The 25475-nt window shown below is 34.9% G+C and overlaps 1 protein-coding gene across 1 annotated transcript in view; it reads left to right on the top strand.

Moving 5' to 3' along the window:
* The window catches only part of LOC149559615 (cell division cycle 5-like protein), a 53897-nt gene extending 44540 nt beyond the window's left edge, over positions 1 to 9357 (top strand). Inside the window, exons 2-4 of the mRNA XM_089833463.1 lie at positions 4086 to 5813; positions 6129 to 6410; positions 7218 to 9357. Coding sequence (XP_089689589.1) covers positions 4086 to 5813; positions 6129 to 6410; positions 7218 to 8765 — 3558 coding nt within the window. The 3' untranslated portion in view covers positions 8766 to 9357. The remainder of the gene's footprint in view (positions 1 to 4085; positions 5814 to 6128; positions 6411 to 7217) is intronic.
* The last annotated feature ends 16118 nt before the right edge of the window (positions 9358 to 25475 follow it).

Genomic DNA, 25475 nt, shown 5'->3' with positions numbered 1-25475 from the left:
TGTATTTGTAGGATTTGCCAATTTTTCCTCAAAATCGTGGTTCCAAGTTTCATCAGCTGATCTTAGAGGGATAGCTTTGTTACCCAACATCAGGTTTGATAGATTTCAATACTTTTGACTATCTATAGAAGTTCTGCAGATTCAAGGAGGGTATCAGCAGTAGGCTCACATGTAACTTTTTATTTACCCTCCCTTAATGACCATTAATAGAAATTACCTAATAACCTAAATGACCATTAATAAAAATTACCTAATAACCTAAATGACCATTAATGTAACTTTATTTACAAAACGATTTTAAGGTGGAAAATCACACAAATGCACAATTTTTAATTATTATGGACAATTATAAAACCCTCCCATATTTTGAGGAATAAATTTGTTAAAACTCATATGAGAATTGTTACTGCGGAAAAAACATTAGACTTCATGTGGCAGAATACCCAAAAATAATTTATTAAGAAAAAAATAAAAAACCTTGCAAAAAAATTTGAAGGGAAAAATTTATAATGGTCATTTTGCACTTGCAGAATCAAACCATTAAGGGCGGGTAAGAAAAGTTATATTAATGGTCATTTAGGTTATTGGGTAATTTCTATTCTTTTGGTTAGTCTTTTAGAAAGTTTCTGTTTTGCTCTGTTATTTTTCTTTATGAGGAGTTATAAGGAGACTGTCTCCATTTGTAATCACTCAATTATCAATTAATGAAATTTTGTAACATTGTAGTATTGGAACAAACTTTAACAACCACAAAAACACAATCATGACTATGTGTAGTCAATGGAAAATCACTAACCAAATCCAGGCAAATACTTTCCCAAGGATGAGAAGGACCAGGCAAAGGATGCTCAAGCCAATCATTCGATTGGATGGTTTCGACCTGCAAAAAGCTGCACGTTGTTTAAGGAAATGTAGTACACCTTGTTGCATATGAGGCCAATAGAAGAACCTCTACAAATGAGGAAGTGTTTTCTGCTTGCATGAAATGACAACCATAAAAAAGTACAATGCACTTCTTTGAGATGAGACGTGTAGTGGTTTCGATCAAAAGTTCATCCAACTTGCAGAGTAACCTTTCCTTGCATTAGGTGTCAAATTTGAAGTTGAAGGATTTCGAAGACTTGTGTATGTTGTGCCCAAATCAGGATCTTGAGCATATTGATACGACCATGTTTGAAATGCCAAATGAGAAGTGGTTATGATAGTTAAATCGTAAAGCATATGTTGTAGGAGGACGACATTAACAATGTGCAATATTGTTTGTAGCCCTCCTTATATTTGATGTCGAAGTAAAACTTTGTAAATATGAAACTCACTTTATATGCCTAGCTGCCTCAATGTTGTTCTGAGATGGAAGAAATCTTAGAGGCAAATGATCGCTATGGATTATTGGTTCTTTCTTCCAAAAGATACTATTAATCCCATGTTAATAACTTATACATATGCATACCCTATGAATCCTCATCAGCACAAGTAGTGATGAAGTTTAAAAGAAGCTGTTTTTGCAGGAGCAGCAAATTCTGTCATGTTAAACTCCAAACATTTTTTTTGAAGTTCGTGATCTTTTACCATTGGCTTCTATTCAAAATCCATTTCCCCAGACTAGGAAATTTTGCCATGAACTTTTGAGTCCACAATGACTTATAAAAAGATGTTGTGAAGTCTCTCTCAGTTGAAACTTGATATTCTCCTCATAAATAAATAAAAAATGATGTCATATAGACTTTAGTGTTATATATATATATATATATATATATATATATATATATATATATATATATATATATTTTGGCAAAACTTGATATTTATATTAATTATAACGGGTTCAAAATGGCTTCCGGAGAAAAGAACCAGAAAAGAAAACTCGGGTCATTGCCTGATACAAAAAGGATGCAGAAGAAGAAAGGCTGCATCTAGAGAGAGTATCTATCAACACTAATGAATCTTGTCATTGCGAATCCCAAATCTAGAAAATTGTGATTACAAAGAGCCCAAAACTCATATGAATACAATTCATTGTTTGGTGTCGGAGACAACACCAAGAGTCAAGCCAAAAACTCTTAAAAAAGTTTCCATTGTTGATCTTATCCAAAACTCCAATTGAGACCGTGATATTAGGAAAAACCCATCCGATGCAAGTGCAATCCAGGACCTTGAACTGCATACAATATCTCAAAAGAACAAGTGAGATCCATAAAAGTTAAACAAGTGAAATCGCAGAGAAGCCGTGATTTACTATCAACTTTAGTATTATATTACACATGTAATTTTGTCTTATTTATTTATTTATTGATTGATGTCAAGAGGCATTCTCGGTCACCTCCCTTAGAGACCACAATCCCTATGCTCGAATCTGATTCCCTTGACTCCTTTCGACTGCTCCAGTTACAATTCTCAGATTAATGTCGAAGCATAAAAGGTTAAATTTGCAAGGATTTTGTTTTTCAAAGAGTTTTCTCTAGGTTTGCATCTGGAAAGGATTAGCCTTCATTCAATTTTTGCTATGTCACAAGGTTCAAATTCAAATTTGAGTTTGTCCATCATAAAATTTGGACGAAATTCGACAAGGGTAAAAATTCTGAAAAAAATCGACATTAAATTTAACTTTTATACATAGAAATTATTTTTAAATATAAGTAATATATTCACAAAATTTACAAAATAGTTTGACATTGCTAAATTATTAAACTAAATAACTCAATATTTTTTTGAAGTAAAATTTAATAACTATCAATAACACTTATATTAAATATCATAAAATTCGGATGAAGTTCGGAAAGGGTAAAAATTCGCTGAAATTCTAACTTCATGGATGAAATTTGAATTTCATGGATGAAATTTGGCATATCCCATGACTTATAATTTTAGAATAAATAAACACCTTTGAAGCCTTTTGTTGCCAGAGCTCAATAATCAATACACATTGCTTCTAAAGTTAGCTCCAAGATTGACCATCCTAAAGTTGCTTCTAATAAACCATTGCAAAAAGTAAGCTAAGTCGGCCTATGGACCTGATTTAATAAAATTATTTAATAGTTACCTCTATTGACAAATTTTATATATTTATTTAATTATTTAGAAAACAAGCACTGGCAAGCAACTCAGCTGACCCTCCTTAATTGGGAACATTGCAAGTTGTTACTTTTATTTTACATATGTTTTTTGGATTTTTTTCAACAAATAATCTGTCTATCTATGTATATGCCATATACACAGAGTCAGATATTTTGATGTTTCCAGGTACCATCACCTATTTAAAAAATGGCATGCACCTGTACTGACACCCATCACCTGTACCAGGAACAGTACCAGTCTCTTGGCAACACCGTTTTTTTTCCTGTTGTATAATTTATATCTCAATATCCGGTGCAAGAACTAGTCTTGTTTGCGGTTTTGTATTTTTGATGCACGATTAATAGATTATGCTGCTTAATGAAACATTCTAAATTATAATTTTCTCATAGCCATTTACAGATGGATATTTGATTGAGGATATACAAGAAAAATGTAACAATCTGGTAATTTTATTGTGTAGCTTATCTGTTTGTTTTAAATGTTGTTCTCTTTGTTGGAGGGTTTTTATATCAAACCTGTAGAATTGTTTTGCTACCTTTATGGGAGAATAAGCCTTGGGCTGAAAACTTTTTGCTTTGGCTGAGAGCCAAGGACGGGGTATTTTGGTCACATCGTGAAATTGGGATTGAATGTTTTTGTTCCTCTGAGGTTTATATGTCTCTTGGCATTTAATGTATATAACTATATATGTATTTAAGACGACTGAGTTAGTTTACTTGTACATTATAATTTATGGCACATGCCTGTTTTCTTGAAGTTTTTGTGAAGAACCATTATTTAGGCTTAAAAATAAGCTGAAAATCAAATGTGCTGCAGATTTTCATCCCTGAATTAAGCCATATGTATTCTGCCATCATATTCTGTTATGTAAGCATACTACTGTAAAATAAAGATGGACTATGTGATCTTATTTGTCATTTTCTATTCAAAATAAGCATTAAAGATGTTTTAAGAGTTAAGCTAGAAATATCAATTATTCATACCGAAGATTTTATTCTGTTTGATTGCAGACAGAGTGGACAAGAGAAGAGGATGAGAAGTTACTTCATCTTGCCAAACTTATGCCAACACAATGGAGGACGATCGCACCAATTGTTGGGCGAACTCCATCTCAATGCCTGGAACGGTATGAGAAACTTTTGGATGCGGCCTGTGTGAAGGATGAAAACTATGAACCTGCTGATGATCCTCGGAAGCTGAGGCCTGGTGAAATAGATCCTAATCCAGAATCCAAACCTGCAAGGCCTGATCCAGTTGATATGGATGAAGATGAAAAAGAGATGTTATCTGAAGCCCGAGCTCGCTTAGCCAACACTCGAGGTAAAAAAGCAAAGAGAAAAGCACGAGAAAAGCAACTTGAGGAGGCAAGAAGGCTTGCCTCTCTTCAGAAACGGAGGGAATTGAAGGCAGCAGGCATTGAAGGCAAGCAGAGGAAAAGAAAAAGGAAAGGAATTGATTATAATGCAGAGATTCCATTTGAGAAGAAGCCTCCCCCAGGGTTCTTTGATGTAGCAGATGAGGAAAGACAGGTTGAGCAGCCTCAGTTTCCAACTACAATAGAAGAGCTGGAAGGAAAGAGACGGGTCGATATAGAAGCTCAATTAAGAAAACAAGACATTGCACGCAATAAAATTGTAGGGAGGCATGATACGCCCTCAGCTGTAATGCAGGTAAACAAGCTCAATGATCCAGAAGCAGTTAGGAAGAGATCAAGACTTATGCTTCCGGCTCCACAAATTTCAGATCGAGAGCTTGAAGAAATAGCAAAAATGGGTTATGCAAGTGATCTTGTTTTGGGGGAAGATGAACTTGCAGGTGGTAGTGGTGCCACCCATGACCTCCTTGCAAACTATAGTCAAACTCCCCGGCTGGGTATGACACCTTTGAGAACGCCACAAAGAACGCCAGGTGGGAAAGCAGATGCCATTATGATGGAGGCTGAAAATCAAGCACGTTTAAGAGAGGCACAGACTCCACTTTTTGGGGGAGAAAACCCAGAGTTGCATCCTTCTGATTTCACGGGAGTCACTCCCAGAAAAAAAGAGGTTCAGACTCCGAATCCTATTGGAACACCTCTGCACACTCCTGGAGCAACAGGTTTAACTCCTAGAATTGGAATGACTCCATCAAGAGAGATATCTACCTTTGGCATGACTCCGAGAGGGACCCCTATTCGAGATGAGCTTCGTATAAATGAAGGTATGGAAACTCCTGACAGCTCCAAGGCTGAAAGTCGAAGGCAAGCAGAGATAAGGAGGAGCTTGCAAGCTGGTTTAAGTGAACTTCCTGCACCACAGAATGAATATCAGATAGTTGTCCCTGAGCCTCCAACAGATGATATTGAGGTGACAGAACAAATGGAAGAAGACATGTCTGATAAATTAGCTAGAGAGAAAGCAGAAGCAGCTGCAAGACATGCAGCGTTGCTTAGAAAAAGATCAAAGGTTTTGCAGAGGGGTCTTCCAAGACCTTCTCTTGCCGCTGTGGCTTTCATTAGGAATTCTTTGAAGAGAATAGATGATGATAATGGCTCACTTGCTCCAGCAAGCTTCATGGAGCAAGCTGATGAATTGATCAGAAAAGAACTAACGTCTTTACTGGAGCACGACAATGCAAAGTATCCATTTGAAGATGACCTCATAAAGGAGAAAAAAAAGGGTAGCAAGAATACTCCAAATGGAGTGCCACAAGTTCCTATTCCTCAAATAGATGATTTTGATGAGAGAGAACTAACAGAGGTATACCTTCCAGATCTGGTTGCCTTCAACTTTGTTAATGCATGTGATCTAATAAATAATGCCAGTAAGTAAGTCTTCTGTAGATTGTCATAGACAGCCATATTTCAATCCTTTTGTAAATTTGCTAATAAAAAATGCATAATGACAATGTTACAGTTTTTGTGAATTTTGTCAGTTACCTGTAAACCTGAGTAAAATCTCCATCCAGATAATTTGAATCATGATTTTTTTTTGTTAATCAGCTTCGTCATTTAAGTGGAATTTTTTAACTTATGCTCATATGAATTTTTTAACTTATGCTCATATAACTTCCAGGCATCCCAGTTAATTGAAGATGAGGTCTCAATCTTACGGGTAGGAATGGGGCATGACGAAGCTTCAGTGGATGATTTTGCTGAAGCCCATGACGCTTGTCTGGAAGATATGATGTTCTTCCCAGTTCGCAACACCTATGGTCTTGCAAGTGTCGCCAGTGTTTCAGAAAAACTTGCAGCACTACAAAATGAATTTGAAAATGTGCGTAATCAAATGGAAAGTGGGACCAGAAAAGCTGTTCGTCTTGAGCAGAAGTTGAAAATGTTGACTCAAGGCTATCAAGTATACATGATCTTATGCCAAGCTAAATATTTGTATTTCTGTTTTTGCTTCTTCCTAGAACTTTCTGTTGTTAATTGCTGTAACCTCTACTCCCATGGACCTAATAATGGCTGTCTGTGGACATTAATATAACTTCTTTCTTTCAAAACCTTGCAGAATGCCTATGAATGATTGTAACCTTGGGGCTTTCTGTAGAATGGTTATGTTTTTACCACTAGGCATTTGAGAAGGATAAGGTTTAGTTGTGTACTTAGCTGGAGTTTTTAAGCACAGTCTGTTTTTCAAGAAAATGAAGATGCTTCTGAAGAACTAGGAATCCACTTCATTTCTATGACATAGATTCTGATTTTGAAGTTCCCTCGGGATTGAATTGTTGTAATTATATATGAATGATATACTAAGTGGAAGAAAAAATTATAACTTACAAATGACATTTGTGCTTTCTTTCATATTTAAAAGAACTAGAATGCTAAAAATCCTTTCAATACACAAGACTTGAGAGTAGGATATTTTTCTGCTCCATTACGGTTTATGATTTTTGGCTCATGTGGGGCAGTTTATTATGCATTTGCTTGTAAAGGATGTTTTGTTTTATTTAAATTATGTAGTTAGTAGTGTTGGAGGCTAGAGCCTTTTCAGCCTTTAGTCCTTTTGTACACAAAATTAACATTATTATTGCAAGCTGTTACTGGATTGTGGAAATCTTCCGACTCTTATTAACATTACTTTCAACCTAATGTTAGTGATACATTATTTAACATTATTTACCAATATTATTGATTTTAACTTTTTTGTTTGTGTGGATAGTTGAGGGCAGGCAAATTGTGGACACAAATAGAGGCAGCCTTCAGACAGGCAGATACTTCTGGGACTGAACTGGAATGTTTCCGGGCATTACATAAGCAAGAGGAATTGGCAGCTTCTAACAGAATTGAAAGTTTACGAGAAGCCGTCAGTCAGCAAAAAGATCTTGAAAGACAACTACAGATCCGATATGAAAATCTGCTTGTGGAACATGATAACATGCAGAAATTTATACAGGAACACAAGGAAAGAATAGCTGAACAAAATGATACTAGCAAAGGGGATGGCAGCAAACTTGAGCTGGCGCAGTCGTCTTCTTACCAGGTTGATGTAGTTGGATTAGATACTGAGAAGGTTGTGGATGGCAGTAACTCCAACCTGACAGAAATGGCTCCTGAAGAGGTTGATATGGGTGGATTTGAAGCTGAGAAGGTTGTGGATGGCAGCAACCCCAAGTTAGCACAGTTGGCTTCATGCCAGGTCAATGTTGGGGAAATAGAAATTAAGGTGGTTGTCACAGATGCCTTGGAAGTTTCATCTGAAGGCAATGATATTGCAATGCAAGACAAGAGGGCTCTTAATGATCATCATTCTTTTTCACCAGTCCAGGATGGTGTTGGGGAGGCTAGCACTTCTGGTCAAAACAAAGATAAGGTAGAAGATTCTGAAAAGGCTACAGATACGAGGACTGAGCATGCACTTAAGTTGGATGGACCTAACGCTATTTTAGAGGATGAAAAAGCTAATCAAGTTCCACATGATGAGGCCAAGCAGGTGGTTGTTTCAGATGAGCAGACTCTTGTTTTCCCCGGTGAACTTGAACAAATTGTTCAACATCAGAGTGACATAATGGACAGATTTCATGGCCAGATTTCTGTTACAGATGATGTGGGTGCTCAACATGAAAAGCAACATAATAGCGATATGGTGGCTCAGGCAGCGGGTTCAAATACTGTTTTCTTATATGATAATTTTGAACAATCAGACCAACAGAATACAAACATGATAAATCAATCAAATGGTGAGAATGGTGCTTCAATGTTTGAGAATGTCAAACAAGCAAACCAACATGAAACTGGCCTGGTAGCTCTGTCATATGTTCAGAATGATGTTTTGTTGGATCAAAATGTTGAAACAAATCAACATAATATTGACCTCTTAGCTCATTCAGACAGACAGAATTTGCTCGTAAAGGATGAAGATGCTGAACTAGTTGAAAAAGAGAGAGAAATGGTGGAATCCTCAATACCTCCCCTGAATGATATCAACAAAGATGTTGGCGAACCTGTGAAGTTGCAGAACCCACTTCGAAAGTTGGATTTGTCACTTGAAGATCCGAATACACAGGTAGAGGCTTTGGATACTACAGGACAAGGTTTTTCCACCCAAATTCAACCGGAGGTTGGCAACAAAGTTGATGCCATTGTGGATGATTGTAAAGCTAGGTTTGAGGAGCAAGTGGTTTTGTCAAAAGCTGATGATGGAACACAAATTATTATTAGTACAGAGAAAGATAAGTTTGCTTCACATATGGAGAATGTTAAGCCTTAGCAACGATATTTTGAGAATAGCGAGGTCTTCATCTGCAATGTTTTGTTGGAATTGAGCAAAGCTAGAAACCACAGTCGTCCTTATGAAGGTGGGGGTGTACTTTGGGAACAAAACATTCTTCTCAGACAGGACATATATTGACTACCATCTGTTGGATTACTTTGTAGAATTGTCATTGAGACAGTCCGTGTACTTGTGAAAACCATAAAGAGTAAACTTTCAAACTTAATCCTTTCCCAGTCTTCCTAGACTTCAAAATCTAATTATTTTATTACTTCTGTTCACAGCTGCACCGAGACTGCCATATTATACCTTAGGCCACCTTAGGCTTTTCTTTTGGGCACAGGTCAGTGATCAGTCCACTTACACCCGAGTTCACACACTTGACTAACTTGGTTAGTTTCTTTGCTCTTATTGAATGTAAGGGAACAGAGGTTATTGGAGCTTTTGAAACTATTGGAGTTCTGATTTGGCTTCCTATGTCGAAGTTGGCTATTTTGTACAATTGAAAAAGAATTCACCAAATGTTTAGTTTTCAAACAATATTTGCTATGTTTTTATTATTCTATATATAGACATCAAGTTACTGGGAGATCTTTGGGATTTATACACATTAATATTTACATTTTTGTTGTGTTTAATGTAAAATATAAGACAGTTACTCATTAAATGAGAACTATGTATGCTCTTTTTCCTGTCGGCTAAAACCATTTGCGGGACAGATTGTCAGGCTAAACTGTTTTCCAACGAACTGTATAATATGCCGATGACAATGATTCCAGATTTGAAAGATTTAAATCTAAATTCAGGTTAATCCATGCTGATACCATGCTAAATGATTGTATTCAAGTTAACCCGTTCCCGTAGCTTCAAAATTGCATTATGTTTATTTGTAGTAATCTGCTTCTTATAACTTGCTACAGCAAATGAAGAGCACATAAAGTGCAATCAGACAAAGCATACAGCTCTCATTATGCTCTATGTGGTGTTGCGGCATCAACTTTTTGTACTTAAAATATTTGAGTTGCAGTTCATTTTAATCTCCGCGCGGTCTTATATCATTATATTTAGTTTCCCCGTGTTGTATCTTTGCAGCTTATATTGATCATGTTGCAGCTAACCTTAATATTCTTTTTCATTTTACCCATTCACTTGAAAAGAATTAAGGAAAATAGCTAACTGTATCTTCATGACAAGTCTTAACTACTATCTGAAAGATTAAATAACTATAGAAGAATGATCAAGTTAGATTAACAAGTATGTTGCACATGAAAGAGAAACGAGATATAACTGAAAATTACCATTTAATATAAACAAAATAAAATAACTGCATCATTATAATTACCATTTAATATAAACAAAATAAATTAACTGCACACCATATATAACTGAAACTGATTTTAGATACTAAAGAAAGAAGGTAATGGAAAGCTAACAAAGCTCCGATCACACCATATCAAGTGATGTAGAATCCGTTTAGTTGTGTACAAGTCTTGACAATTGGAGGAGAGTAGGAGCATTGTCAGAGGCTTAACCTCTGAATAATGGACTTGGTATAATTCCCACTCATTCTCAACTAAGAATGATCCTATCCTGCACGGGATATGACACGTTACACCCTCTTGTCATTGTCAACTGTATAGCCGGCTAGACTACATAACCCATCAATAGACTATCCATCCGACTATTAGTTATCTTGACCTCTAGTGATCATAGTAGTGTAGACACCCAAAAATCTTTTAGAAAATAAAATATTTTTATTTTCTGAAAAAAGTCCCTGATGATATCATCATTTATTAATTTATTTTTATGCTATTAAATCTTTTTATCTTAATTAAAAATATTTAATTAAGGAATCTCTTCAAAAATGTTTAAATTTTATTTATTAATTATTTAATTAATAAATTGATCAAAAAATTCAAAATAAATAAAAAATTTATTTTTTGCCCAAAACTTGGCCAATTTCTTTAAGACCACTAATCTCTTTCAAAATTTTCTAATTTTTCTTTAATTTTGATTAAAGGCTAATCCCATCATTTCCTACCCCTAATTCCAACTCAAAATATTTAATTAAGATTAAATATTAATCCTCATGTTTATTAAAAAAGTTTTAATAAATATCTCCTCAATCCAAACGCTTGAAATAAATAAAACTATATTTATTTTCTAAAAATCTAATTTATCCTCATCCTAAGAAGTTCTAGACTCTTCTAGAAAGTCTTCATCCTCATTCTAGGAAATTCTAGACTATTGTAGAAAGTCTTTATCCTCATCCAAAGTCTAGACTCTTCTAGAAGATGTCTTTAAACCTAATCTTAATCCCCTCCTAACCTTGTCACATTCTCTAAACATAGGTTAAGACTTACTAACCCAAGTCAAAGTTAACAAATATCTCCTCCTTCACCCACTTTCATTAAATGCCATCCACTTGCATATCCCTAAGCTAATCCTAAACCATCCTAATCCATCCTCTAATCATTTGCACAATCCTAAGCAAGCTTAAAACCTTCCTAATCAAGCCCAAGTCAAAATTCTTCTCATCTCCTTCAAAATATCCCAACCATAAAACTTTATGAAGCCCACTAGGCCATAAATGACTCTTTCAAAGCCCTTTCATTGTTCTTACAAGTCATTATGAAGGTTTTTATGAAGATTTTATCCCTTGAGCCTCCTTTGTTGACTCATTCTTCCCCTTTCCTCCATCCTCTCACCCTGTGACATGTGGCACTCCTTGATTGGCTATAAAGAAACACAATCCATGAGAGGCATCCTAGCCCTTGATCCCTCAAGCCCTCTGCCTATTTAAGGAATCCTCTCCCAAGCCATTTTAACACAATCCATGAAGTAAAGTCATAATGCCATTTTAAGAAGCTATTTTACATCAAAACCATACACTCACACCCAAATTCCAACTCCATTTGAAGCCCTTTTTGAAGCATAAGCTCGAGCATACATCCTATCTATTTAGACAAAGCTACTCAACAAGAGAGACCCCATTAATGGCTCATATTCTCAATTGAGAGCTCATTTTAGTCTATCTTGAAGTTTATGAATTTTGTTTAGTTTGTAGAAGTTTTATTTAAATTTGATTTCTATTAGCATACTAACATTGCTCATATACAAGTAGCACCATTCACTACTAAACCTACACTGGCCATGGATTTCAAGGACACTGTGTGCCCGCTCACAACCACTCGACTCGACATACAAGACAATACCCTTTTCCCACTGAGCTGACTAAATCATCATTTTTAATTTGTAATTTTTTAAAGTTTTGATACATTTCCTTGTTTCTAGTAGACTATTCATGTTGTCTATTTAATATGGACTACACCATTCATCTATGCCATTCTTGGCTATCCCTAATGAATTATGGTGTTCTTTCCAGCTTTCATTATGTTTGATAAATGTAACATCTTTTGCCATCAAGAAATTTAAAAATGATAGAAAGAGAAAGAGCCATGGTTTTAATGCAGCGACCCTTTCAACCATGACTAGGCTTCCCAATCTCAGAAACAGATGAGGTCGATGCCTCTGTATTGGGAACCTCACAATATATACTCAGGGTTCTTATTATATTACATTATTCGAATATAAATAAAGAAAAACTAGAGATCCAATCTAAGGGTTCTTATTATATTACATTATTCGAATATAAATAAAGAAAAACTAGAGATCCAATCTAAGCCCACTGGCTCCTTGTATGATTGATATAATAGTTCGATCCTAGTTGACTAGCTTGCAATGCTTGACAAGGTTTGATTGGACCAACATGAAAGATTATTGCATCACAATTTAATACTAATTAAGCAAGACATAACTTGGAAAAGATTTAATAGAAATCAACCTGACAAGAAGGCTGCGAAATATTTTAATATCACTTGTGTTTCTTCTACTGATCAAGCTACGAGCTCCAATGATACTCAAGAAGGCAATACCAGTGGACGCTAGCAACTATTATTGGATTGGCAACGATTAATGGTTTCCAATAAGACTTCTTACGGAAACATCGTTCTGTGTATTCAGGCTAAGTACGAACATAATAATTATGGAGAAGAGAATGGGTAGAATGCTTGTAGGGATACGAGAGCTATGTGCGTCAACCTCTGCTCAATTGCATTCAACAAAAACATAGATACAAGCTTCGTTGCTAAAAGGACAAAGAAAATTACGTTTGCATGCGGAATAACAAGGTGGCAAGGCATGCGTTTGAAATCTTGGCAAGAATGATGAAATAATAAAGTGACCAAAATATTAAATAGAATATAAAGGCCACTAGACTTTATGAGATAATTTAATTTGCTTTGATATCTGGTCATATATCACATTATTATAGACAATTCTCAAATTAATTAAGTGTACTTGTACGTGTTGCTTATATACATATGCATTGAGCTACATTAAGGTGAACATTCACATGTATGTACATACACATTAAAGCATATGTATGCACGTGTTACTTCAAGATATGTCTATATATGTGTTACTTCAAGATATGTGTATATATGCATGTAGGTATATTGAAATAAATACAAATATGCCTAGGTACCATGGGCATTATTTATAACATAACATATATGACATCAGATGGTGCAAAACTCCCAAGTTAAATTTAAAGGTATAAATTTTATCTCTTAATATTTGTTCATGTGAAATAAAAATATATATTTATCTTTTAATTTGGTGACCTAGTTAGCTTGTAGTGGACACTTCACATTATCTAATATGTCCCAATCTACTTTTCCCTAACCTAAGAGGATTAGATGAATACCTGATAGCTCTATGACAAGTTGGTGCTTGTGCCATATTCCCTCTCTACCAATGCTTTCCCCCTTCGCCATGCTCTTGCAAGGAGGAATAACATGGTGAAAACACATTTCCAAATCATTCAAATACAATTAGGTTACCATAACAAATAACCATATTAGGAAACCATTTCCAATTCATATAAAATCATGACGATTATCCAACGTTTTCTATTTCACATTTAATCACAATGAATAACCAATATTTCCAAATCACATGGAATCATAATAAATAACTAATATTTCCAATTCACATGAAATCATACTAAATAACTAATTTAACAAACCGTTTCCAATTTCACTTGAAATCATAATGACTATATAGATCATTTTGAATTTAGACAAAAATAAAGATGTAACATACACCCCCCCTTGAGTTTCATTGTCCCCAATGAACACTAACATTTGAACACAAAAAAATAATAATCATAGCAATTATATAAAAGATGTAACAAAGTCTTTAAGTTCATAGTTTAGATCATAATGTAATAGTTTCAGTTCAAGGTTTATATTCTAGGAAAGAGATGAGGAAATTTCTAGAAGATTTCATCATAATCTTCCCAATTGCATTGGGTGACATCCGAGTTTCCTAAGCGTAGCTTAAGCACCTCGAGTATTTTGAGTGATTTTATTACCATCACATTTGGATCTCACACCTGCGAGAAATTCCAATCAATGACATGCTCAACATTGGCTATATATTTCTTAAGATAAGATTCATGGAACACATTATGCATCTGGGCGAGGGCTGGAGGTAGAGCAATTTTGTAGGCTACAAGGTTTACAACTTCCAACACTTTAAAGGGTCCCACACATCTTGGGCCAACTTTGCATTTTTACCAAATTTAATAGCACTCTTCGGGGGTTTAACTATTAGGAGAACCTTTTCCCCCACCTCAAATTCTCTAGTTGTCATTTTAGCATCTGTATAGATCTTCTGGCGATCATTCACCTCCTTCAATCTTTGACAGATTTGAGCCACTTGCTCTTCCATTTCTAAGAGCATTTCGGGACCAAAAATTATTCGATTCTCAATCTTGTTCCAACTTATGGGCCTTCTACATTTCTTCTGCACAAGGTCTTGAATGGTGCCATCTTAATAGTACATTGATGCAAATTATTATATGCAAACTCTACAAAAGGAAGATACATCTCCCAAAGATATTGTTGATCCATGTAGTATACCTTTAGGAGATCTTTTAGTACCCACTTTACCCTTTCTGTCTGCCTGGGTGATATGTTGAAGTGATATTCAATTTTGTTCCCAATCTAGAGAACAAAGTTTTCCAAAACCTAGAAGTCATCTTGGCATCCCTATCTGAAATAATCTTTTTGGAACCCCATGAAGTTAGAATTTTTCCTTTAGAAAATTATCAACAATTTTCGGTGCTTCATCGGTTAGATTACCTAGGATAAAATGGGTTCGTATGTTGGTCCACTACCACAAGAGTGTTGTTGTGCCTATTTATGGTGACAGGTAACCCTTGTCTGAAATCCATGCTAATTACTTATCATTTTCATTTTGGAACTTCGGTTCGATTTAGCAACCCTGCTAGAGACCTATGTTCCACTTTGACCCTTAGCATTCAAGAAAACCTACAAAAAACTCGATTATTTCCTATTTCATACCCTTCCAAAAGTACAATGGTTTCATATCAACTATCATTTTTGTCACCCTAGGGTGTAGTAAGGAGCAACGTGAATTTCCTTCAAAATCATTTTTTTGGATTTCAAAATCCTTTGGTATATACGTTCTCCCCTTGTACCTCAAAAGTCCATTTGCTTCTAATTGATAACCTTTGTATCTGGCATCACATGGGTCATTCTGAAGAGCTACATATACCTATCTGTAGAAATCATCCCTAGGTAGTTTCTGAAGCACATGTTTCTTAAGTTCGATGTTTATTATTATTATGGTAGAGATATGTTTTTGCCTTCTCAAGGAGTCAACTACTTAGTTCTCCTTTCCTTTGATATAGTTGATTCAAAATCATAGTCTGCTAAGAATTCCAACTATCTCCTTTGACGAGCATTTAGATTTGGTTGAGTGAATATATATTTCAATCCATGATGGTCTAATCTTAATTCAAATGGTTTCCCTATCAAATAATGCCTCCACATTTATAGGGCATGAATAATGGCCACCAATTCTAGATCACGAGGTACATAATTTTGCTCATATTTCTTTAACTTTATGGACTCATAGACAATTACCTAATCTTCTTGCATCTATACGCCCCCATCCTTCTCTCGATGCATTGATGATAACCACAAAGTGACCCTTTGGATCTAGCACTTTGAGTATTGGTGTGATAGTTAACTTTTCTTTTTAATATTTAAAAGCTATTTGACACTTTTATGACCATACAAACCTCTTTCCATTTCGTTGTAAGGTAGTTATGGGATGAGCTATCCGAGAAAAGTCTTTAACAAATTTCCTATAGAACCTAGCTAAACCCATGAAACTTCTGACTTTAGACATATTTTCTAGGCATAGGCCATTCCTTGATTGCTTTAATCTTGGTAGGGTCCATTGCAATTCCTTTCGCAGAGATAATATGCCCTAAATATTGAATCTCCTTTTGATAGAAAGAGAATTTAGATAATTTTTTCGTATAGTTTGTGCTTAGCAAATATCTGAAGAACTATTTTTGGATTCTTTTGGTGCTCTTTCTCATTTCGAGAATATATATCATCTATACATAACAAAACAAACTTATCTAGATAATCTTGGAATACACTATTCATAAGATTCATAAATCCTACAAGGGAATTGGTTAATTCGAAAGGCAAAAGTGTAAACTCATAATGCCCATAAAGGGCTCTAAAGGTTGTTTTATGAATATCTTCTTCTCTGACCCTAAGTTGGAGGTACCATGATCTAAGGTCTATATTTGAACAAACAGATGCTCGTCTCATTAGGTCGAACATATCATAAATCAAGGGAAGTGGATTTTTTTTTTATGACGACCTTGTTAACCATTCTATAATCTATGCACAAACTCATGGTTCTATAAATTTTCTTAACAAACAATACTAGAGATACCCAAGGAGAGATGCTAGTACATATGCGTTTCTTATCTAATAGCTCCTACAACTGCACCTATAACTCCATCAACTAGATGTGGTGGTCATCCTATAAGGCACTCTCAATATGACTTATGTTCTTGGCACCAAATCTATGGTGAAGTCAAATACCCTAGAAGGAGGCAATACATGCAGCTCTTCTGGAAATATATCTTGATAGTTCTTATGATAGGGATACCTTTCTAGAAAAGATTCTTTTATTCTATTCCTAATTTCCCCCTCTTCTAGATCGTAATCATTTTGGTAATTTTTTTTTCCTAAACCTCATTTAGATCTACTTTTATTGCATAGATCTCACACCCTTTTCTTCTACATCTTTTAAGTTGCATAGCTAATACTTATTGAGTTTTAACTTCATGCAATATTCCTTGAATAATCACAAGGTTCCCATTGTCATATGAGCATTCCACTATTTTTGCAAGCCAATCCACTTTTGCCTTATGTTCATTAAGACAATTGATTCTCATAATAATAGCATAAGACCCCATATGGCATATGTGCTACATACAAGTTAGCCTCAATTGAAAAAGTTGGAAAGTCTATCTGAGCCTTAAAAATACATTGATCTACCCTATCCTTTGATTGATTTGCATACTCAATAGTCCAAAGTTTTTTCATGTATCCAATTCTTTTTGGAATTCTACTTAACAACTTTGGAGTTATAAAACACTCAATGGCTCCAATATCAATTAGTATAGAGATGGGGTTTCCATATATCTTACCCACGGTGTCTATAGGGCCCAACTGATGCTTTGCTTGTTGGTTATCAAATGATGCATGAATCCTCTACTAGAAGATAGTTTGTTGAGGTGGTAAGGGAGGACATGTCTACTGATTAGATGTGCCCTTGTTGGGACACTGGTTGGAATAACGATCTCTGCCACAAACAAAGCAACCCCTTGTTGGTCCCTTCTTTTCATTTCTCCTATTGCTGTTATTACCATTGGAACTTCCCTTGAAATCATTTCCATGGTTTTGTTTGAACTCAAGTTTGTTGGCCTCAAAGTTCTTGAAGCTCTTCTTGTGCGTTCCTTGGTCAGAACTAGAGGAACTCCAATTTTCCTTCCTTTTATTATCTTGGATGGAATCATCCTTCTTTAATTTTTGTTCTTGTTTGATGAAATTTTCAAGAGCCTCCTCCATGGTTTGAGGTGCTAGTACATCCATGGCTCCCCCAATTTGGTTATTCAACCCCATAATGAATTTCATGACTTTAAAATTCCCATCCCGTTGGCAAGAAGGAACATACTTAAGGAGTCAAGTGAATCTTTCCTATTACCCATTCACCAACAAGTCCCCTTGTTTAAGATTTTGAAAATCTAACACTTTTTTATCATAGAAGGTTCGAGGTAACCATCGATTCTTAAATATGGTGACAAACTTGTCCCAAGTAATGTCAGTGGTCTTATAGTTTATCTCCATCTTACTATTTTAGATTCCCGAAACAACCTTTGAGGACTCAAAGAAACTCTTAATAAAAAAGTAATTTTCTAGCTTGACAAATCCTGAAAACTTAGGGGGTTTGATCTTCTTTATGTTAGCGGATAGCTCACTAGCTATCTATTTCTTCTTTTGAATCTCCAACTATGTTGGAAGTTTCCTAAAATAGAATTGGTTTTATCCATCAATTTTTATCAAAGTTGTTTGTCAAAGACAAAATCAAGAATAAGTAAATAAACTATCCCATTTACTTCCAACACTTAATTGATTTTCTATTTTCAAATAGATAAAAGAGTAGGTTTTTGTTGCAACTGCAACCACTGATTCTTAAAGATGGTGACAAACTTTTCCCAAGTAATATTAGTGGTCTTAAGATTTATCCCCATCTTATTGTTTTAGATTCTCTAAGATCTGAGGACTCAAAAAAGCTCCTAATATCAAAGTAATTTTCCATCTTGGTCAACCATGCTTCATTGACATTCCTAGACTCAAATCCTGAAAACTTAGGGGGTTTGATATTATTTATTTCAGTAAATAACTCACTAGCTATCTATTTCTTCTTTTGAATATTCAAATGTGTTGGAAGTGGCTTGTTTCGTTTCTCACTATGGGCAGATGGTTTTCGCTCGATTCTAGGGGGGGTTGAGGATTGAGTGTCTTCATGCCCTTGTCCAAGTTGGGTTACTAAATAATTCATTCTTTGTTCCATCTTTTCCATTTGAGTTTGAGTGTCAAATAGTACTTGAACAAGTTGATCTATAGAACCCCATGAATTAGTCTTCCTGGATATTTCAATTTGCACGTGATTATTATTGTCATTGTTTTCCATTTCTTTTGATCAAGTTTCCTAGAATAGAATTTGTTTCATCCATCATTTTTTTTTCAAAGTTATTTGTCAAAGAAAAAATTAATAATAAGTAAATACATAATCCCATTTAATTCCAACACTTTCTTTACTAATTTTCTATTTTCAAATAGATAAAACAACAGGTTTCTATTGCAACTGAAATTACATTAATTACAAAATTTACCACTTCTGTGAGTATAAATTTTTCAACATTACTCCTTAAGGAAATCATACACCCTATCCCTAGGTGTCTTGTTCATTTCCTTCCTTGGGTGTATTCTGCTCAATACAAGGTGCATGGTACATCATAAGTGGATCATTTTGTTTTGAGTTCCATATTTGGATAATATTGTTCCTCATGATGGCCTTCTTGGAAGGAGTCCATTTGAATTCTTCCCTTTTGATTCTGATTAAAGCATGGGCTAGTGTTTCATTATCTCCAGGCATAAAGCAGATTGAGTAATCAAATTTAGGCATGTTTTTTATTGTGAAAATATGAATTGGGTGGCAGGGTTGCTTCTAGCATCATTTAGGTTATCATCATGTTCTCAATCAAACATTCCTATTTTAGTTTTTCTAGTGGTGAACCCAAGGTTCAGTGTTGAACCTAGAGCTCTGCTACCACATGTAACAACTAATTTATCTAAACCTTAACACTCTTTATCATTTCAAATATAGGTGCACTAGTTACCCATTCACTTGAAGAGAATTAATGAAAATATCTGACTAACTTCATCTTCATGATAAATCTTACCTACCATCTAAAAGATTAATTAACCTTAGAAGAATGATCAAGTTAGATTAACATGTATGTTACACATGAAAGCGAAACAATATAAAACTGCACCATTATAATTACTATTTAATATAAGTCAAATAAAATATCTGCTTTAGATATATAATTAAAACTGATTTAAGATACTAAAGAAATAAGGTAATGGAAAGCTAGCAAAGTTAGATCGTACCATATCAAGAAAAGTAGAATTTGATCAGTTATGTACAAGTCATGGAAATTGGAGAAGATGAGAAGTATTGTTAGAGGATTAACCTCCCAACTATAGAACTAGTGTAATCCCCACTCATTCTCAACATAGAATGGCCCTACCCTGCACGAGACAAGGCATGTTACACCATCTTGTCCTGCCACTTGAGCATCTTGGTGTTAGAGTTGTCAACTCCACAGCCAGCTAGACTGTGAAAGTCTCCAATAGACTATCCATCAAACTATGAGTTGTCCTGACATCTAGTGATCATAAAAGCATAATTTTCCCCTAAACCTACCTTGAACAAGGATTTCAAGGACACTTTGCGCTCGGTCACCCACCACTCGAGTTGATAGACCAAACAATACCCTTTTCCCATTATGAGCTGGCTAAATCATCATTTCCAATTTGTAATTCATCTTAAGTTCTGATATATTTCCTTGTTTCTTGCAGGCTATTCATGATGTCCATTTAATATGGAATACACCATTCATCTATGCCATTCTTGGCCACCCCTAATGAATATTGGTGTTCTTTCCAGCTTTCATTATGTTTGATAAATGTAACAAAGTAACATATTTTTCCATAAAGAAATTTAAAAATGATAGAAGGATAAAGATCTATGGTTTCAATCAAGCTACCCTTCTAGCCATGGCTAGGCTTCTGAAACTTAGAAACATATGAGATTGATGCCTTTGTATTGGGAAGCTCACGACATATACTCAAAGTTCTTCTATTTATATTACATAAGCACTAGAAGTGAATATAAATCAAGAAAAATTAGAGATCCAATGTAAGGCTCCTTGTATGACTAATATAATAGTCTAATCCTAGTTGATTGGTTTGCAATGCTTGACAGGGTTCGACTAGACCAACATGAAAGATTGTTGCATCATGATTTGATACCGATTAAGCATGACATAACTCATAATTTTTTTAATAGAAATTGACCTGACAAGAAGGCTATGGAATATTTATATATCACTTGTGTTTATTCTACTGATCGAGCTCTGAGCTCCAATGATACTCAAGAAGGAACAAACAACATACTTTAGCATCTATTATTAGATTGGCAATGATTAATGATTTCTAATAAGGCTTCTTGTGACAACACCATTTTGTGTAATTTGGCTAAGTACAAATATAATAATTATGGAGAGAAGAATGGGCAGAATGCTTGTAGGGATATGATAGCTATGTGCATCAACCTCCACTCAATTGCATTAGCCATAAATATAGATCAAGATCAACTACCAAAAGGACAAAGAGAGTTACTGTTGGCCATTTTTGCCCCCCATTCAGCTCACCACTGATAACCGATTTGAGAGATCTTTAATGGGGTATTTATTTGCTACGGGTTAACATGCGCTTTTTCATGGGATAACATTGTGTGTTAACCATTTTCTCTATTTCAGAGAGTGACCTTTATGCCCTTTCTGAATTAGCAAAATTTTCTATTTCAGAAAGTGACTTTTCTTACCTTCATGAAATACAAAATTTTGTTATTTGGGAAGGTTTCATTTCTTTCCTTCGTGAAATAGAGAAATTGGGTTATGGAAAATGGGGTTGTGCCACATGGCTCATTTCAAGATTTTTGTTGGTTTGTTTTTGATCTGATGACTCACATTTTCGTATCTTTGCCTTTTTCCCTTGCAAAGATGTGACAACCGTTAGATTTGGATGCATCCTTGGGAGATTCCTAAATGCATCTCAACCGTCCATTTGATATAAAGGAAATATTGATCAATGACTATGTTTTAATTAATTTTTGAGGAGATTTTGGCATGCATCTAAGCCATTTATTTCAAATGAAGAGATCTAAATTGATGATCATCATTTTGGGGCAGATCTAATCTTTTTTGCATGGGTCAACTCTGTATTTTCATGGGCAGTTAACATTTTGTGTTATCGCACCCCACATTTTTTGACAATGATGCGAATCAACTTGTTGCGGCATTTCCATATTATCAGGACTATCCATTTAATGCAGAACAATTTCTTGAGCCTTGTAATGCCAATGCTGATGCTCCTCCATGTTTTTTTAATAATTTTTGCAAGTAATGATGGTCCTTTCAGCGGCCAAATGCATTCTTTGGCCCTTCCCATCACTTCTATGAATCAAGTGGTAATGGTAATCATATTTTTTTCGATTCTTCATTTATCATATGATTTGCATCCTCAACTCCATTGTGATTAGAGTTTAAACTCAAGGTTATATTTTGGTTATGCCTGCACCCCATAATGGTAAGTTTGTATTTAGTTTTCAGGGTTCTTCTTTTGGGTTCTTTTGTACAAGTTTTTTTTTGTAATTGTAACTTTGTCTTGCCATGCATTAGTAAAATCTCTATTATTTTTAATATCTTTTCTCCCATTTAGCTATCTGTGCATGTTCCTTGCATGTTCCTTGCATGTTTCTTTTATGCTCTTTAAGTTTATGTGTTGTGTCAATCTAGTCTATGAACATTGTATTGTGAATATCATTTACTTGCAGAATCCCATTGGCTTTGACTTGCATATGATTCCTTAAAGAATAGATTAGAGTGACATTTGTATAAGTTTGAATGTTTATTTCTATTATGTGCATCTATAGGTAGGGAGGAATCAAAAAATCTATTTGATGCATCACCACTTTTACTTTTAGCATTTTATTTTATATTTCCTTCACCCTTTTCCTTCTAAGTCTTAGTTAGGTGCACCCAGATTGTGAGGAAGCTGACCTTCTTTAGAGATTCAATCTTTGATTGTAAAGTCCAACACTTTTGAGATTTTTTCCATGTTACACATGGTTGCCCGGGGATAACATGTTGGGTAGGGGTGTAGACTCATGTGTCAACAATTTTTGGCATGTCCAGTGGGAAAACATTCAAGGTTACTAAGAAGTCTACTAGTTTGCTGGTGCCAATTAAAGGAATTCAACTTCCATGCTAAGAATATAGTGCTCCTCTTAGCATTTAAACCTTCAAAAGGCTCACATTCAAGCACTTGGTGACTCCATCTCCACATGTTAGTTTCCAAACCAAATTTGCATTGATTCATGCCCAAAATTCAAACAAGAGCATCTTCTAGAGGTAAGTTTGAATTTAATTAGCTCTCATTTTTAGGCTCTCTAAGGAGAAGAAATAGACTTTCCTTATCACCAGAAAGAGGTATAGAAATAACTGCTCCATCCCCTAGATCTCTTTCTACTCCTCCAATTGCTAGGTCACAACCCATGTTTCCATCCATTCATTTGAATAGGCCATTATTTAGTATGGCTCTCCCTAGGAATCATGTTTTTGCCACATTTTATGGTGGTAGCCCACTCATATTAGCTCAAAGGCATGATATACCAATAGATGCACTTAAAAGTGTACCAGACTATTGTAAATATAAGGTAGGCAAGGTTACTGAGAGGGGACGGGTGAATCAGGAAACTATAAATTTTTATCGTACTTCACCAATTAATCCTTGATATATTATTCTAATCTAATTGGATGCATGGAAGAATGAAATCAATAAACATTCATAAAACTTTGACACAAGATATGGTGACCTAGAAACCTAACAGTCTTTACTAAATCTCCTAAATCTCCTTTAATATAGATTTACAAGCATACAATGAAGTATGCACTTGGTTAGGAGATTTAGTAAAGACTGTTAAGTCTACCCTATTAAAGGATTTGACCGATGCACCTCTTAGGATGAACCAGTGGCTGATCTCTAATCTGTAACTTTGATTTGTTGGTTGAGATTCCTTGTATTGCAATGATCACCTGACTGTGATAGATAAATCTTTGCTGTCCCTTATACTGCTTGTAGCCTTCTTCAATTCTCACTCATGTACTTTATAATCTTCTTCAATATATTTGGATATGATATAATGCATTACATATATACCAATCCAAATAACCATTTACTAGAGTCAACTACAATACCAATTTCATCATAATTCACAAAGTCAGACCAACTACTCTAACTAAGGTTTTGAAGACAAACTCAGTGATGTTATGATACACAACAAACACTGTCAATGCTTGGAAAAATTTGGCACTTGGTTGAATTTGAATCTTAGTCCATAGTAATCACATCCAACTAGCTCAAACTTGGTCAACACTATGTAACTTAATGAATAATGAGAAACTCGGTAGCTGCTGAATCACTCGGTTGACACTGCATGACTCGGTCAACACTAGATTCACATCATTAACATTATGAGCTCCACAGATACAATAGAACTTAGTTAACATGCCAGAGCTCGGTTAACAATATGATCTTCATTTTTGGTGAATCACTTGGTAGCCTCTGCTACGCTCAATTTGCACTATACATAGTCTTTGAAGCTCGATAAATATTGTAGACTGACTCAGGTGCTTGGTTGATACTTCATTCTGATTATTTGGCTTGGGAGCATTTGAAACACTTGGTTAACACTGGAGGAGGAATGGTAAGCTCAGTAGCAACTATAGAGCTCGGTAGCAATGTAACCAATTAACTAAGTGTTGAGTCACTAATAGAAAAATTGACCTAAATGTCAACAATCTCCCCTTTTGGCATTAGTGACAAAAACACTTATCAAACCAAAAATATTAGCAGTCAAAAACTATAAGTCAAAAACTTCCTTTATCATCATTCAAAGTCTTTAACTCGGTTTTAACTTCCTGCTACTGTAGCTCGATGTCATACTCTATTTTTCTAATTTTTCTAAATTGCTTTTGTAAAGATACTTTCTACTTATCTATACATGTATCTGCATAATACTATACTACTCCCCCATACACATATCTCTTCTATATACATACATCTGGAGTATAGTATACTGCTCCTCTTTTTATCAACATACAATATCTTATATCTTCTCCCTCTTTTTATATTAAACTTATTTACTTCTGCCTCTTTTTGACATATATGACAAAGGTGTATAATATCTATATGTTAATACCAAAATGTGACAAGAATTTAGAATGTACCTTCAGAATTAGTACCATAGTCTTGTCCCAATTCTCTTGAAATACCTTACTTGCATGCAAGGAAATCTGAACTTCTGTTGATAATACCATCATGTGATCAGCTTTGGAGAATTTGTTGTCATGGATGAGAGTCTTTGCATGTGCAATTTGTTTCTATAATGCATCCATTTTTGGAAGAATCATGCCCCAAATTTCTACAAGTATGGCCCTAATTTTGGCTTCTTCCCTTAATAATTCTACTTGTAGATTTGTTAGATATTTGATCTTTGTGAAGTGTGTAGAACTATAACTTGGGTCAAGTGATAGCTGGTGTGCACTTTCCTTCATATCTTCATCTATCTTGGATAGTTTATCCTTGATCTCCTTTGTGAAGATAGATGTGTCACTTAATTTGATAAATGCTAAAATGACGTTATTAACAAATGTTTCCAGTGAAACAAGAATATTAAATAGTGTTGGAATACTTTATAAAAACTTGGGTGGGGGGGGGGGGGGGTGTGAATCAATCATCCAAGGACCAGATGGATAAGTAATTTTTTTCACAACTTAGTGAACCCATTAAACATTTATCATCATGCATGCATCCATAAGATTATGCAATC

Source organism: Cupressus sempervirens, chromosome 5 (assembly GCF_028749045.1).
Source record: "Cupressus sempervirens isolate cs-2001-9-10 chromosome 5, ASM2874904v1, whole genome shotgun sequence".
NCBI classification, from domain to species: domain Eukaryota; kingdom Viridiplantae; phylum Streptophyta; class Pinopsida; order Cupressales; family Cupressaceae; genus Cupressus; species Cupressus sempervirens.
The sequence above is the reverse complement of the archived record's forward strand: the minus strand, read 5'-3'. Positions and strand labels throughout refer to the sequence as shown.